The sequence below is a fragment of the Perca flavescens genome, chromosome 10 (genome assembly GCF_004354835.1).
Source record: "Perca flavescens isolate YP-PL-M2 chromosome 10, PFLA_1.0, whole genome shotgun sequence".
Taxonomy (NCBI): domain Eukaryota; kingdom Metazoa; phylum Chordata; class Actinopteri; order Perciformes; family Percidae; genus Perca; species Perca flavescens.
Genome location: NC_041340.1, coordinates 35,941,468 through 35,958,913, shown reverse-complemented (window position 1 = coordinate 35,958,913; position 17,446 = coordinate 35,941,468). Strand labels below are relative to the sequence as shown.

At 41.2% G+C, this 17,446-nt stretch overlaps 1 protein-coding gene across 1 annotated transcript in view; it reads left to right on the top strand.

Moving 5' to 3' along the window:
• The window catches only part of tenm1 (teneurin transmembrane protein 1), a 182,912-nt gene that overhangs the window by 39,447 nt on the left and 126,019 nt on the right, over positions 1-17,446 (top strand). Inside the window, exon 4 of the mRNA XM_028589371.1 lies at positions 10,549-10,792. Coding sequence (XP_028445172.1) covers positions 10,549-10,792 — 244 coding nt within the window. The remainder of the gene's footprint in view (positions 1-10,548; positions 10,793-17,446) is intronic.

Below are 17,446 nucleotides of genomic sequence, written 5' to 3'. Positions count from 1 at the left end.
ATCCTGAATCTGAGCCAAATCAATAATACATTTACAGCTAAATCAAATTGTATCGATTTAGCTTTGCATCGCAGCGTTTCACATTTATCTGTATCATTTATTGTATCGGGTACAGAACAAACTGTCTGCAAGGGAGAGGTACTCACCCCGACCTTATACATAAAATTGAAGAAAAAAATGTGTGTTTTCTGCCTCAGTTGAATGAGTGAGTGTAAGAGTGTCACCAAATATCTTGTTTTCCTTTTCACCTGTCAAAGAAGCTACTCGAGTTCAGTAAGTGAATAGAGGTCGATGTCAGCATGGATGAAGAGAAATCATGTCCACAAAAGAAAGAATGAAGAAGAGGGTGGTGGGGGGTGTTTTTGTTGAAAGAGGGAGAAGTGATTGGGATGAGGGGTGAGCACATACTGAAGCTTTCAAGCATATATTCTGATTGCATCTTTACAGCTTTATACTGATATGATATGGACATTAACAAATGGCTGCGTGTGTGTGTGTGTGCCTGTTCACCGTAGGCATATGTTGAGACAGCAGAGGTCTTATCTTCGTTAACGGTATCCCTCTCTCTCTCTCTGGAGGCACGCAGGGGAGCAGAGGGCAACTGCAGTCTGATGTGGGGCATCTGTTCCCACATTTGTTAAGCTTCTCCTAGTGTGTGTGTGCGTGATTTTTTAAGAGAGAGAGAGAAAGAGAGAGACAGACGGAGAGCGCCCGAAGAGTGCGTAAGCCCATGTGTGCGCACGTTGTGATCGGTGTGATAGGTGCGATTGGTGGAGTGGAACGGCAAGGTGTTGCTGCAATAGAGGGCAAGTGCCGACTTGTCATTGGTCTGTGTTAAAGCTGACCCGGGGCGGTGGCTGCACTCACCTCATTGACCGCAAGATGGCCGCCAGTCGAGTCTGCAGGTGGTGCTGAAGACACATCTCTTTCCTCTTATTCTCTCCCTCTCTCTCTGCGCTCTCTTTGTACCTCTATCTCCCTCCACCATCTATTATACGCTCCTGTCGGAATACCAAGCAGCCCCTCATTCATTTTGCTATTTCCCACATCTACCCGTATTCACACAGTCGTGTCCTCTTCACACAATATATATATATATATATATATATATATATATATATATATATCTCTAAATGCGTCCCTTTCCATACTATAATCTCAATGGGGACATTACATGCATAATCTACTTTATAATAAGGCTCTTGTTGGCCCCAGATGCCTGGTTAAGATAAGAAGAAAGATGTGTTAATTAGGCTCATTTACAGCAGCAGCTAGTAAAGTGCAGAATCCCTTCACAGACGACCTGCTTCTCCTTGAGAAGAGCCACAGAGTTACTGATCAAAGTTTCACATGGCAAACCACCAGGGATCTGGAGGTGAGGTGAAGCAGTGCCGGTAGTGGACTTCTTTAAGTCAGGAGCAGCGCTGGTAGATGTAATGGGAATAGGAATTATTGACTGGAGCAGCATGGTATGGAAATACTGTCTCTGGTGTGCCATCATCGAGACGGAAAGCTTATAGTAGCCTGATTTATGACTGCTGTGGAGAATTGAGTGCTTCATAAAGATTTGCCGCTAGCTGAGAGGGAGTAATCAGTGAAGTGATCTGACTTTGGTGGATTACAGTTCCAACGAGTTGTAAAGTCAGTGACAATGCCTTGACTTTGTCTGTCGGACAATGCGAGTGGAAGGAGTTAGAGTCTAACTCTGGCCCTCTGTCAAGGTCATATGGATTAAAAATGATTGGGTTTCCAATACTCTACTGGGGAGTTCTGCATGATGAATCATCACTCCATTCCAAATCGACACCAATTAAGAAGGGTTTGTTTATTCCACTGTGGGACATGCTGTGGATGTTCGCTAGGAAACAAGCATTTTCAACACCCTTTCTCTCTTCACAAGCAACACTGTGGCATTTGCAGGGATACATGTAATGTGAGTGTGTGTGTGTGTGTGAGTTGTGTATTTGTATCTGTCTGTGCTTCCTCATGCACTGTTGGGTTCGTATTTGTCCCAAGCCTACGGATTCACGTTTTATTTGCACACACTCGTGTTTGTGTGTGGACATGTTCAGACAGTCATGTCATTCAGTGTGTACTGTGGGCCCTGCTCTGTTTGTGTCAGTAGCTCCATGTCTTTAAGGCATGCTATATGAAAAGTGAGGTTGAGGAGCCCAGTGGCGGAACCAGTGAATTCATTTGCATTCATTCCACTGCCTGTCTCCCCTCAGAGCCCATTCTAATTACCAGCAGCTCAGGTCTGTTACAACACTGCGAATACTCTCTCTCTCTCTCTCTCTCTCTCTCTCTCTCTCTCTCTCTCTCTCTCTCTCTCTCTCTCTCTCTCTCTCTCTCAGTAAAAAAGGGCTGCTGGTGGTGCATTCCTGTAGCTTTGATACTACTCTCTCTTTAGCCTGCCAGGATTCTCTTCATGTTGCTTTGTTTGCTGTCAAGCCCAGGCACTTTCTCCTGTTTTAGAGTTGGAGTCAGAGGAAATATAGTGTATGCATGTGTGTGCAAGTGAAACTCCGCCATACTTTGTGTGTGCTTGTTGTGATTGTTTTGGGGTTGTGGGAGATGCAGTGTGTGTTCATATATAGGAGAGAGAGAGAGAGAAAGAGAGAGCGAGGGGGAAGGCAAGAAAGAATCATGAGGCTTGTAAAAGACGAATGTGCGCACTAATCACCGTAATGGCCATTGTGGCGTTTCGCCTCCTGAGTCCCAAACACCTTGTCACGCCCTCTTCCTGGTAATGCAAATTTCTTCCAAGGCTATTAAATCACATGACATCACGCCACTACTGAGCATGCTCCAAAGACTGTCAGATTATCAGGTGCATACTTAAGCATGCATGCATGCACCAATGAATACACACACACACACACACACCTGCACAGTTCCACGGCAGGTGGCATTGACCGGGCACCCTGCAGCAGTGACAAGGTCAGGAAGGATCAGGACACTGCTTTGCTCTCAGGAGAGATGAGCTGAGCTCAGCTAGCTGCTATCCAACTATAGGCTACATCCACAGCAAGCCTGCACTGGCCGCCACTGAAAAGCAGCCAAAATTCATTAAAGATCCCCTATTATGCTTTTTTGGATTCATTCATGTATTTTCGTGTGTTATATAGTTTAGTTTTGGTTTAGTATAGATGTCTAAAATTTAAAAAACACATTTCACTACAAATGGAGCTTTCTCTAGCACAGACAGCACTTTTTCTTAACTGCCTAAAAACGCCTCGTCCACATTTGTGTTTAAAATTCCTCAATTAATGTCATTAATTGAGAAAGCCAGCCCAGCTTTTAAGGTCCTGCCTGAGCAAGCACAGCCCGCCCAGCGGCGGTTTGAATTTGGTTTACCAATCCCAACAGAGTGGGCCGGCTGACCAATCAGTGCAGACTGGGCTTTTCAGGAAGGCGGGCCAAGAGCTCAGACAGAGTGTTTCAGGCAAAGAATCTGCAGCAATGGGCAATATAAGAAACATAATGTGTTTTTTTAAACATCAAAGCATGTAAACCTATTCTAATAGACCCCAAGAGTACAAATATAATGCATACAAGGAGTATAATAGGGGCTCTTTAAGATCTAAAAAGTTTGGTTGGTTAGTTTATGTCTGCGAAACATTGCCTGATTAATTACAAGTTTAACAGATCATTTAAATAGCACAGGACCGAAGGAGGGTGCTTATCTGAAAATGTAATTTGAGCGCTGGGCCCCTGCAGTGAAGTGTTTGAGTGATGGTAAGCTTCTTTCTGTAGAGCTGAGGAGCTAGACTCAGGAGGCTTCACGCCCTCTCCAGGGAAATGCTACTTTCTGAATCACCTGCAGCCTAAACATGATTGTGGAGTTGCTCCGGAGTTGTTTTTGAAGATTGGGGTACAAACAAGCAATTACACAAATATGCACATAGATATACACCTTCACGTAGACACATACACGCGTGCACCAATACACACGCACAGCTGCACGCACATTGAGTGAGTCCTCCGGTATGAAAAAGCCAGATGATGCATGGCTGCTAATTATCAGGCTCTGTATGAAAATCGACTGGGTTCAGTTTGAGAGGGAAAAGCTCTCAGAGCACTTGGTTACTTCATTTGTATTTTCTTGCTTTAATTGGACAACATGATTGTGTCACTTTGTAAAATGGCGATCCCACGGTTTATCCCCATGTCTGCAGAGATAAATCAATGGCTGTTTTTTTTATAATTGCTGTCTCATAGCCCACTGTCATCAACGTAATTATCAGTGTTCTTGGCGCCATCACTGCTATTTTCATTATCATAGTTACCACTGTTATTACCGATGCTATCATCATTATCTTTGTTATTTTCATCACCACCAGCACTTTTATCAGTAACATTATTTTTATGTCATCGTCGGGGGCTATCATCAGCAATATTAGTCCCCATTATCATAGAGTCACTATTGTTATTATCGATATTACCATACTTCACACCAACTTCATCAGCAGCCAGCCAATGAGAGGAGTCATATTGGAACTTATAATGTCTGATGAAGATAATGTGTTATCTCTTGGCCAGGAACTCTGTTAAGACAAAGACAAATGATTACAGAAAGTCAGATGGTCAGCTAGGGCAGGATCCCATCTCATTACGTCAAAAAAGAAGAACGAAAAGTAGTGAGTTCTAATTTCAGTTGACTGACCTTTTTATGGGGTTAATTATTTATTTCATCGAAGCACAGCAGTGGAATAAACTTTGTGGCAATTTGATGCAAGTCAATTAAGAAGCGAGATAGATGAAAAGCTATCCTGAGGGAAATTATTAAGCTTTTATTTTTAGAGTGGGGTGGATGATGTGGTTTTTGCTGGGCTTGGTCCAACAATAGTGTTAAATGTTCTCTAAAACGATCACATTCCTCTGTTAGACAGGCAGGTTTGATATTGTTGAGGTCAGGCTCTATGGATTTTATAAGGCTTTCTTGTATTAAGAAATTAACTCTGCACTAGAGCGCTGGGCACAATAATGAAGGGACGGGAATGGAGGGGGCGTTAGCAAACACACAGAGTGAAGAAGAAGAGGAATTCTGGTTAAATATTAGACTTTACTATTATTGTGGCTCATGTTTTTATGGTCCACTACACACCAAACTGAATGGTCTCTTCTCATTAAGGAAGCTATACATTATGTTGTAGCTTCCACACTTTAGGGACTGTACAAAAAGTATTGGGGTAGGCAGGGGACCTGAATTATATATTTTATTTCATAAAAAAGCAAGGCCCTTTGCAGCATTGTGTTTTTCGGTCTTCACTTTGACATAGAAAAAAACTGAAAACTGCACCTGAATACCTCCAGAGAAAAAAAATACAATTTAAGGCAAAATGGTGAAAACAGGTTACTGATTTTGATCCCACGTGGCTAAAGAACCTTCATTACCAGTAGCACACACAAAATCTGTTCTTTGTTATGTAACTATTTGATTTTTTTTTAAATAAAATAAACATACATGTGAAGAAGATGAAATAAAATATAAATCCAGAAGGAGAAAAAGTTAGACTCTAACTTTACTCTTCCAAAAAATGTCAGAATACCAGCAAAAAAGAGTACATAACGTTCCCCCTTTTCTGACCTTCCCCTCTAATCATTTTCACACGGTCCCTTATTGATCATGAACACTAACAATTCATTTCTCACTGTAGCTTCTTCAATTTTCTCTGCCTAATTAGAAGAACACTGTGTTCAGGTATAGCGGTGAACATCTGGGAGGCACGTCCAGACTGAAAGTAGAACATTTTAATTCATAAACACGATTAATTTTTCATCCAGTTTTATACTTGCTTGTTAATATCCCTTCTCAAAAGAACTGCACCATCATGACGGCTAACGTATTACACACACCATTACTGTGTGTGTGTGTGTGTGTGTGTGTGTGTGTGTGTGTGTGTGTGTGTGTGTGTGTCATTTTTTTTCCTATGCTATCCTTTCATTGCATTAGTATGACTTGGCTTTAAATGCCTAAATTGTCATAAATACTTAATGTCTGTGCTATTTTAGGTCCATCTCACCAACAGTAATGCATTTTTAATACCTGGCCCAAATACCTGTTACCTGTTACATTTACCCAGTAAATCCCTCCAGATTTCCCTTCAGCTGGCTATAAAACACCTTCACTCATATCTGGCTTATGTAACCAAAAGCTGATTCTAGGAAAATATCTCATAAGCGACTTTCCAAATAGGTCTTTTCTGGAGGGCTAAGTCCCAGAGGAACCCCAGGGCAGAGGATGTTCTACACTGTCACGACTGTCATCTAGAGCTGTAATGGGCTCCTCCTCTGGCCTCTATCTACTCTCCACAGAGTTGCTTTTTGAACTCCTGGCTAGCGCGGCAAATATTGCACGGCCCCTGCCCTACATGGCCAGGCCTATTTAGGTTACATCATGGTTACATTTAACACAACATCACAGCTTGCATGTTTGTTGTGAGGAAGTGTAAGAGAGGAAGAGGGAGTGAGCAAGTGTTTCTCTGCCATTTGTACGTTAGCGTGAGAAGAGAGGAATTGAGTCAGTTTGTTGATCTTTGGGAGCGGAGACCCAAAGCTGCCTTAGCTAAGCCTTCTAAAGCACCATCTGGCAGCCCAGGCCCCCGTGTCACCCAACTCACCAAGATTACGTTCTCCCCTGGCCCTCTATCCTTGTCCTTTCTCCTCCCCTCCTGTGCACTTTACACTCTTTGCCCTTTTCCCTCGCCAGCAAAAGTAGCAAAGGGAAATTGTGGCGACCGTATCCACCAAGCTGTTATAACTCAGGTTTTCTAAAAAGTCAAAATTAATAATGAACTGGAAGGCATTCGAGACATAAGAGCCAGAAATAATTTGGATTTATTATTTTGGTTTCAAAACAATTGTGAGCCTTTTGGGTTGAAAAGCATTTCAGCTCCTTCCCACAGTAGGAATATTTGGAATGTACAGAGATTTTTGTGAGTCTGACTCAAGTAAAGCTATTTCTAGAAATACATGCATCCACAGATTAGTTACATCCAATAAAAATTTAGAACTGAAAAATACAGTTTTAAACATGTTTTACTCCATTACAAACTGGGACATGGACTTTGAAAGACGTGGGCATTTATCAGGCAGGGGAAAGGAAAGAGACTATTGAGTGGCATTATGGGAAATGTAGGATCCAGCATTTTCTGAGCTTCACTTATTTGGACTAAAAGAAATATTTTTCCACTGTGGTATAGCTACGTTTACGTACATAAAGGCTCTGAGTAGATCTTAACCAGTTCCAGCGGCATTTAGAGCAAGCATTAGCCTGTGTATTAAAGTTCCCATATTATGCTCATTTTCAGGTTCACACTTGTATTTTGGGTTTCTACTAGTATATGCTTTAAAGTAAAAACACATTATTTTTGTCATAGTGTCTGTCTTAACCTGTATTCACCCTCTGTCTGAAACGCTCCATTTTAGCGACTGTCTCTTTAAACCCACCTCCCAATATAGCCCAGTCTGCTCTGATTGGCCAGCGTTTCTGGGTCTTCCGGGTCTTCCGTATCTGCACTCTCTGCGTCTCTGCATTATCATTGCAGCCGGAGAATGACTGTAACGTTACCTTATACCTACCTATATATATATATATATATATATATATATAGTGTAGTTCTGACATCACAACCGTAACAAAGTCCTGACAGCTCGTTTAAAGGCACAGATTATGAATACAAACGGTCTGCATTTCTGTGGATTGAGCGTTTTGATATTTTCGTAGTACTTATATAGCACCTCAACCTGCTTTATAATCATAAAAGACATCTCACTTTTTACAATATGGGACCTTTAAAAAAAGAGTTAGCACTACTGTTGATTTGTTTGGATTCCGTGACACACCTGAGGCTGACAGGTGCACACTGTGATGTGTCAGAGAATTTGTGAGCGTTGTAGAAATCAAAACTTTGCTGTTCACAGTGGCTTTACAATTTCTGAATAACACAGTCCAAGTCAAGTCCAAAGTCAACAAAGTAATGTTCAAGACAAGTCTCTGAAGTTGAATTAATGCCTCAAGCGCAAGTTTCCAACTTGAGTGCCCACCTCTGGGAATGCACTGCATGTTATTTTTTTAGAAAAAGATTAAAAAGTTAAAAAAATTGTCACAAATGCTAAAAACATCTACCTGCAGTGTCTGTAAGCAAGGGATTTCTGGCTTGACTCAAAGGACTCCCAGTTACTGATGAATCAGATAGACTGCTAAAAACTGAAGCACCACTTTAAAGCTCCTGGTGCATTACAATGACACACATTGCAGTAGTGCTCTAAAAATGTTCCGTCAGTTTTCCCTAAGCATGTAATTTTTAAATCTCAGAGGTGGTTCAGACAAAAATAACTTCCATTTTCCACATCCATTAGTTTAGACTAAACAGCACCTCCAGGTGATGACACAAATACATTTCCTGTCATTTAACCAGGTCCCATATGAAGTCAGCTTCAGCACACTCTGATTAGCTATAGCTGTTAACATCGTTTGATGCAGTGTGGGGGTGACAAGCAGGTTGTGGTTCTGTATGGTACCACCAACATTATATATTTCTCGGGAGAAAATCAGCTATTATGACACATCCAAGAAAATTCACAAACTACAAGTTTCAGCTTGTGTTATTCAACAGAAACATGTTAAACATACTAAAATAAATATCTAATTGTACGTGTGAGTGTGAAATGTGCATCATCGCAGATGGCCCGGAGCAATAAACAACAATGGAGGGACAACATTTAGTTAGAACCCCCTGCATGTTTCTGTGAAATCATGAAATATAAATATGTGATGTGAGTAATGGCTTGTCATCAGTAAGGACGAGGTAATTTCATTGTGTCAGCATGCCGAAAACGGAGACAAATATTTTATTACATGCTTTGGAGATGTGACCAAGACAATTCAGCCATGTTGAAAGATCAATAGCCAGCAATGTGTTTTTGGAAGATGAAGAACATTTGACATCATTTTGGAAATACTACTGTCAAATATGCAGAAATATACGCACAGACACGAGCAGAGGAAAAGTCGTAACTGCTCTTTAACATTGTTCAAAATGCCATTTCAACTGGACAGATGGTACCATTTAAATATTACTGTGGAAATGTTTATAGACCTATTTACAGAACTGTTCCTGTCCTGCCATAGCATTCCTACAACACTGCGACAATATACATCTTGTAAATGTGTATTTGCAACAACTGAGAACCATAAAACCTGATGTGCTACAGTACATGGGATGTCAAGGAACATTGTCGGATATGACACATGCATTGGCTTACCTGACTGTGCAAAAGACGACAATAATTTAGTGTTAAGAGATCAAAGCAATATGGTTTTTAACATTGCCTAAAATGTCACTGCATGTGCACAGATTTAATATTATGGAAATGGTTACGATAAACACGTTCCATAACTGTTTCCCTGCAATATTTGGAAAAGATGTTACCTCAATTTCAGATATAATGGTAGCTAAAGCGCAGACCCCAGTAACATGCAGTGTTTATGCTGGCAATAGAACAAAACCAGATTATTTAATTCTTTACTTTTCACAGTTTTCACCTGGCAAGAATCATAAAATATGTCTGGAGCAATACTTAAACTTGAATTGGGAAGACTGTGGTAATCTCCCAGGTGGGTTACATTTCTAGATACTAAATTATTGCTGACATTTTGGCAGCAAATAGAGTTGTGGGCAAATACTGTCTGTCAACCTGATTCTGGACTCCTTTCTTCCTTACAACGGGTTCGAGGCTAATGTTACATTCATTGTCAATACAGCCGGACAGAGTTGGTCTTTTGGGACGGAGGATTTGCCAAGCTTGTAGAATCGTGCTGCAACCATATGGCATGAGCTGTCCCCCTAAATACTGATAACTAATGTCCCAGGATGCTTGATGTACACTCATGAACACATACACACATGGAAATAAACACAAACCAGCTGCATCTGAAGTAATATACTGTACATCGACACGCATTCACACATGGAACAAACGTATATGCAGGCACATTTAAGTTGGTAAAACTTGAATTAGTCTGTGCTCGCTTTTAGAAGACATTCTGAAAAGAGAGAGAAAGCAGCAGGGAGGAAGAGACGGGGCGAGGCAGAGTTATAGGGAAAGGGAATGATAAATGATGGATTGAGAGAGCTCTAGCTAGACCCTGAGGTTACCAGTGTGAGGGAGTTACAGCTGGCTAGCTCATTCCGTCGAGCTACAGATCTCATAATAAACATCACATGGGTAGTTTGGGCTGGCGGCTGCAGATTAAGCCAGAGCTGTTAGCTCTTTAAAGACTGCTCAATGCTGCAGCCAGCCAGCAACCTATTTATAGGGTGACTGGAAGTGTATCAAAGCAGGTAGGAAGGGAAGGCACTGGACAGGCACAGTTTCCAACCTGATTTATGTCCCTCAATCAGTGTAATAACAATAAACTGTCAACTAACACGCCACTTTTATTTGTAATTTATGGTACTGCGCTCCTAATAAAGCTATGTTTATTTCCCCCCTGTCCCTCCCCCCGTCTCCTCCTCTGCTTCTCTCTGTCTCTCTGCGCAGAGCTACCCAGCAGCCCAGGTGGTCAGTTCACATTTCGCCCGCTGCCCCCGCCTCCCCCTCCGCCCCACGCCTGCACTTGTGCCCGCCCGGCGCCCTACACTCAAGTCAGCCTGCAGAGGAAGACCATGCCGACGCGATGCCAGGCCAGTCAGGGCAGCCAGGGGGCAGACACAAGCTCGAGCACAGACCAGGCCCAGCTTCACAACAGCTGGGTGCTCAACAGCAACATTCCCCTAGAGACCAGGTAAGAGAACGCAACAAATGGAAAAGTCCCTTAAAGGTTATATTTCATGGTGTTTTTGTTTATTTATTTATTTTTTAACAAATGAAAAAGAGTTAAGATGATTTAAATAATTAGGAACAAATGGAGGGCTTCGTTCCAAAAGGTTTTCAGTCCAAAACGGTAGATATGTCATTTTGCAACGAAACCCTTCAAATGAAAATATCTTCAAGGCAAACCGCCCTACTTCAACATAATACCACTTGATTAAAGGCATTGCTTTAATCTCACAAATGAAGCTCATTAGATTAAAGGAAATTATGTCGTCAGGAGTGTGTGTTGGCACACTTTCAGAATTTTTTCTTTGAGAACTCAGAGTAGAATCATCAAGAATGAATGAATGTTGGACTAAAGGATTTGTTAGGATGGACATGTTTTGCAAGTGTAGAGAGCAGTACGTGGAACACCAAGCAAGCCTCTGGGCTAGTATTACAGGACACAAAGTCATAACGAATCTCTCAGCTTTTTGGGATTCTTTTCATTTTCTAACCCCCCACTGCAGACGGATTCACCAGGAGACCATTACCTTATGCTACCTAAAATAAAAGTGTAAGTCAGTTACTAGTAGAAATTCCCTTTCCAGGAACACATTATGATTCCACTTCCAGTTGTAGTACCCAAGACATTTTGTTTCCAAAATGCCTTGAGACGAGGCAGGAATTTCATCCCACCAAGCAGAATTAAGCATGTGCTTGCTGCATAAGTATTAATTGATCAGAGAATTATTTAATAGATCTTCATTTGTGAGGCTGCTTTCGAAAAGAAGCAGCAAGGTGCAAAGAATATGTTTGCATGTATAATGAAAGCTCGGTGCAGCGGCTGAATTCTGGTATTATGAGTGAGGATGAGATTGGCAGGCTGCCACACCAGAAGAAGAGGGGTTTAATAAGTTATGCATTATGCCATAATTAGATCTTACCTCATTTAAAGGAAGGGAAGAATAAAATTAGATTCAGTGACAATTTAAATTAATCATTGGCCAGACATGACTATCAATGTAAAAGACTTGTCAGAAGTGCATTGTAATTACAGCACGTATCTGTGTGTTTCCTTTAACTGAAAATCCACCATAAATGAAATTCACACTTTTTTGTGCTTCAAATCATTATATTTGCCAAACATAAAGAAGGCTCTCCCAAAGAGAGATGTGATTATAAAACACAATTTTCGCAGAGGCTCAGTATATTGGCTGGTGCCTTTTTTTTTGTAGTAATACATTTTTGCATTTGGGACTTTATAATCAAATAAGTTTCATTTGATAGTGCGCTATTAGTTCTGAACCATAAAATGTAATCATATTCATAGTCAATAGAATAGTGTCCCAATATAACATAATTCAGATATTATTGGCTCTTTTCTAGCTAGCTTTTCGCGGTAGGGAAGACAGAAAAAATTACTTTTGTCTTCAATACTTAACTGTTTTGGGTTGGATTTAATATTCAAGCACCCTCCTCTCTCTCCTCTGTCACAGTCTCAGATACACTTCTAATCTAATGATTTCATATTTTTGCTCTCCCCCTGATGCTGCTGCTGCTGCTGCTATCAGCTCAATCTCAGGCGTGAGATTAAAGATTTATCAAGTATTTACAAACTTGACATGGGTGTTCAAGCCAATGGAATTATAAGTGATGCTATGACCTTAAAGCTATTTGTATCACATATCTTGTTGTCAAGTGCACTTTCATTTTCCTCGAAGCGTATTTGATGAATCTGTATTGAAATGTATTGACGTTGCGTCAACAGAGATTAAGATTGTTTGAAGTGTGCATAGATTTCCTTTTAAGCTGCATATCCGTTATGTTTCTGGAGAGGTCGGCTTGTGTAAGTAGAAGGATGCAGATATGGATGTTCAATATATCTGACTGGGTCTCACACTGGGTGTGTTAAGAGGCATAACAAATGTTGCGACTGTAATAAATTGACTGACTGGCTTTCTCTACTTCCTCTTATCGCTAAGAAGTGGGACTTCTTGAATCTCACACTGTGTAGTGTAGCTACACACCGAAATCAACTTTTACACACACACACACACACACACACGCACGACCCGTATTTCTACATGTACCTGTACGCCGTGCACATAGGCCTCCACCCACCCACACACAGTCATTCGCACATATCCAGGTAGAGACAGCCCTTGGGCCGTAGACTTCAACCTCCTGGAGAGAGGGAACTCTCATTTTCTTCCTGTCTCCGGGGAAATCTGCCCTGTGATATGAATTCAGAGCTTCCTGGGCGTCGCCCCTGGATATTGTCTGAGAAGATCAAAGGCAGGCAGCCAGGAAGAACAGTGAAGCATTTTTTAAAAGCACCGCACAAGAAGAATAGAGTTCCACACGTGTTGACAAATGCAATATCTTCGGCTGGATTCTGATCCCTTTCGCTCTGATCAACCTTCACAAGAGCAATAAAAGCACCACGGTGGACTCGACCTGTGTCCTGGTCTCTAAAATGTGAAAATGCTCACCTGTATTTGACATCTTATTGTGTATGCTTGGCTGAGTTGAGCTATGTTTCTCAGTTTGTGCGTGTGTGTGTGTGTGTGTGTGTGTGTGTGTGTGTGTGTGTGTGTGTGTGTGTGTGTGTGTGCGTGCGCGTGCGTGTGTGCGTGTTTGTTCTAAGTTTATCTGGCCTTTCCGCGTTGAACTACCATTGACCCTTAGGTGTGTGGTTGCTCCATGTGCAGCCTCCTGTGTCTCCCATCTGACTCGCGGCTTTCAGCAGACGCTGGGTGGGTGGAGAGAGGAGGGGAGGCATTGAAGGATGGATGTCACCTGTCTCTCATGTTGAACTCAGCCTAAGGGCCACATTATAGACAGGGAGAAAGAGAGAATCACAGAAAGAAAAGGATGACCGGTAAAATTAAGCAAAAGAGAGAGAATTTAAGTAAATAAGGAAATGAAAATATACATCTTGCCCCCCAAATCCATTATCGATTATTGATTCCTAAAAGAAAAAAAGTATTAAATGACAGAATTAAAAAAGGCTGTCAAAGCTGTGCTGAGATGGTTTTAATGCACCAAAACTGTCCCCTTTTTCCTTTTTTTTCTGTTTTCATTGTATTTTACTCAAACTGAGTTCTTTTTCCCTCTTTTTGTTTTTTAAAATATTGCTCTAATACATGTTTTACCTCATGTAAAGCACCTTAAATTGTTTGAAAAAGCTCTATAATAACGCCATGGCTTGTGGTAATGTCACCAGTTTACTATGCAAATCATCATCTTTCAAAAATGTCTGGTAATTTGCATGACACAATTGCTATGATCGGCTTTATCCTGTCATGCATCATGATGCCGAATCTCATTTCTACAACATTCTTGAAACTCTCAGCCCACCGGCAGAATTTTGCTCTGGCTTTTTAAGTCAAATCTATCTCTAATATGAGACTAAATGACACGAGAAGATGGATGTGTTTTTCCGTGTATGAGGGCAAATGGACGAGGTACGGGGCGGATGCAGTCTGGTGTCCAGCGATGCTGTCAGTCTGCTGTCTGGCCCTCCTTTAATGGCCTGTCCTCTGAGGGCCCTTCAGAGCCTACAGTCCTAACAGCAGCCTGTGACCTCACACCTCTCGCTGCACAGATAGAATAACACTCTGGCAAGCTGCGTGTCTGCCACGACACATCGCACTCACAGCCGGTATTAACCCACGGAGAGCACACAGTAACCTGAGGCAATTGTTGCTTGTCTAAAAATTCCAGAAGCTCCAGGATATATATTTTTTATAGAAAATACACACGCACTGCAGAAAGAACAAAAAAAACAATGAGTCATACTTGTTTTTTTTTATTGCTTCTGGTGTTTTCTCCAATATAGGCTATTCTTTGTTCCCCAACAGTAGCAGTCTTTGTTCATTTTTTGATGGAAGTCAATATGGCCAGAACAAGCTGGAACTGCTTATAATTGCCTGCCCAGATCCACTTTTCCAAATTGCGTAATTTCCTAACCCCCATATTTCTGCTTTCTCATCTGACACCCTCCAACCCTCGTCCTCCATTATCCAAACACAATATAGATGAAATGCTACCTAGATTAATTGCCCTTCAGCTTAATTTCCTATCATCATCTGCCATCTAACACACTCTTTTTCATAATGAAAGTGAACTTCATTCTCGTTTAACTAATACAGCCGTCTAACTTAAGCAGTCGCTTTGATGAGTCAAAAAACAGAATAGGTAAGTCATTGATCCTTGGCTGCCACAGCGTTTTTCATTCTCTTTCATATCAGTGCTGCTTTGCATTACAGCAGCAGCTCATGATGTTACAGCAGAGAGGCACAAATGTGGGCTTCTTCTCCGATGAGGGACTTGGACTGGATAAGAGCTGATCATTTCATATTCTGTGGCTTATACATTATCTATAGTGTGCCATGGGTATGTTACGGAGCACTTTGTTGGAAGATTGTTTTCTATTGTTTAACCGGTTATTGTGCACTAACTGTGAATAATGTCTGTGTTTTACATTTGTCACATATATTGCTCACCTCGACAAAGAATTTATGGTGGAACATAATATAAATTGCAAGGGGAGTCGTAGCGCTTAGGGATATCCTTAGGCTACTTTTCGTCCTTGATTTGAGCTTTCTGGATTAATCTTTGATGATGCATTACTTGCAAGTTTAAGAGACCACTTAAATTAAAAGCACACAAATGCAGCCAAACGTGGGATATTAAGGACTTAAATGAATTATATAGTTCTAGCTTTTTCCAACAGGTGAGATTCAAGAGGACTGTCCTGTGTGTCATATTTGAGTCCTGAGCCAGCCAGTATGTGTCATTTAGAAAATAGCAGGAAAGGGGTCTCCTCTAAAATCTCCCACCTTGGGGGCCCTGTTAAATGAGTTTCAGTCAGGCGTACTTCAGAGTGAGGCTGAATTCCACTGAGTGCAGATTATTATTAATAGAATCAGAAAAAGATACTAGACACCTAAGAAAAGATGATGTCCATGCTGTGCTAAGCTAATTGGTGAAGGATTGAATCGCTGTCCTAGATTGTTTCCAAACTCACACTATAATCTACTTAAAAAGACAAAAACAATGGTCCCAGAGGTGGCAGGTAGTGTGTGCGACACAAAGCGGAGCGGCTTCCAGCAATGACTTGTCCTTTCCCTCAACCCCTCCTTAAATTAGTGATTGTCCAATCATAGCTTAACCACCGTAAGCTTAGGATTCCTCCACATGCCAAAGTGGTATGCACAGGGCTAAAGAAAGAGTGATACTCTGCTTATTAAAGAGCAGTGTCTTTTTTCCAGTGTAAGGAATAAATTAAACAGTCTTTATCTGCTTAATTGTCAGCTGCAATCATTAGCATCTTCAGCTTATTACCCACAGTAGTAACAGTGATACTCCCAAGGCCAAGGAGCACATTATTCATTAACTGCATTAGTTTGTGTAGTTACAGGTTTTAAAAATAGCTCTGTTCACGCCTTGCACATCCACTGTGTAGTATCTCAGAGTTTAGGGTAACATTAACTGCTCTGTCCTGTCCTTTATTGAATTTGGGGAAGTTTACACTCCAAAAGCCCAGCCAACACCCCCAGATAGTGTTACACTTGTCAAACACATCATCATCTGAGCCTTTTCTCTTGCAAGTATGCCAAACACCCAGGGAACAGGGGAAAAGAAACAAAATGAAAAATTGTTTCCTTTTTTCTTTATAAATTTTTCCTTTACTAACTCTTTATTTCAATGTCTTCTACATGGTCGATTGACTCACCCAGGACAGCTTTAGCCTCTGTCTTTTAGCACAATATAATGTATGTAGCCATCAAGTTCATGTTTAAGATTCTCAGTTTAAGAGAAGGGGTCAGCTGTAAACAGTGTTCAACCAACTCCTGGAGCTAACGTTAGCTTCATTAGCTAGCTAGCAACACCTGATGAAAACAGCCAGCGACAGCTGTCATTTCAAACGACAAAATCAACGGTTGCTGACAGGCGTAGCAACAGTAACTAAGAGGGAGGGGGGTTCCGTGTTTTAGAAATACCCAAGGGGGTAAGCTTCGCTTCAGAACTCAGCCTCCTATGGCGCCATTTTGATGCTACAAAGCGATCACCTCCCGTTAGCATTCCATTGACTGCCATTCATTTTGACGTCACTTTGACAGCGAATAACTTTACATCTGAAGCGTTTAAAGACTCTATTTCTCCATTGTTTATTTCTAAAGAAACACGACAATGTATAAAAGGCTCCATTACCTTGTACCTCACGTTATGGCTCCGTAGCAGACGCTTTTATAAAAACGATTGGGTCATAACCACGAGACTTACTGTCACACAGTAGAGGAATTACCGTATAGTACAGGAGAAGCTCGCAGGCAGTTTCGACTTACATTAGCAGTTTAAGTTTAATTACTAATGTTAACTAGCATGTTAGTGATCAGTAATGAGCCTGTGCCCATGTTATCTCCTTACATACAGTACAGGCCAAAAGTTTGGACACACTTTTATTTTCATGACTATTTACATTGTAGATTCTCACTGAAGGCATCAAAACTATGAATGAACACATATGGAATTATGTACTTAACAAAAAAAGTGTGAAATAACTGAAAACATGTCTTATATTTTAGATTCTTCAAAGTAGCCACCCTTTGTTTTTTTTATTAATAAGGGAAAAAAT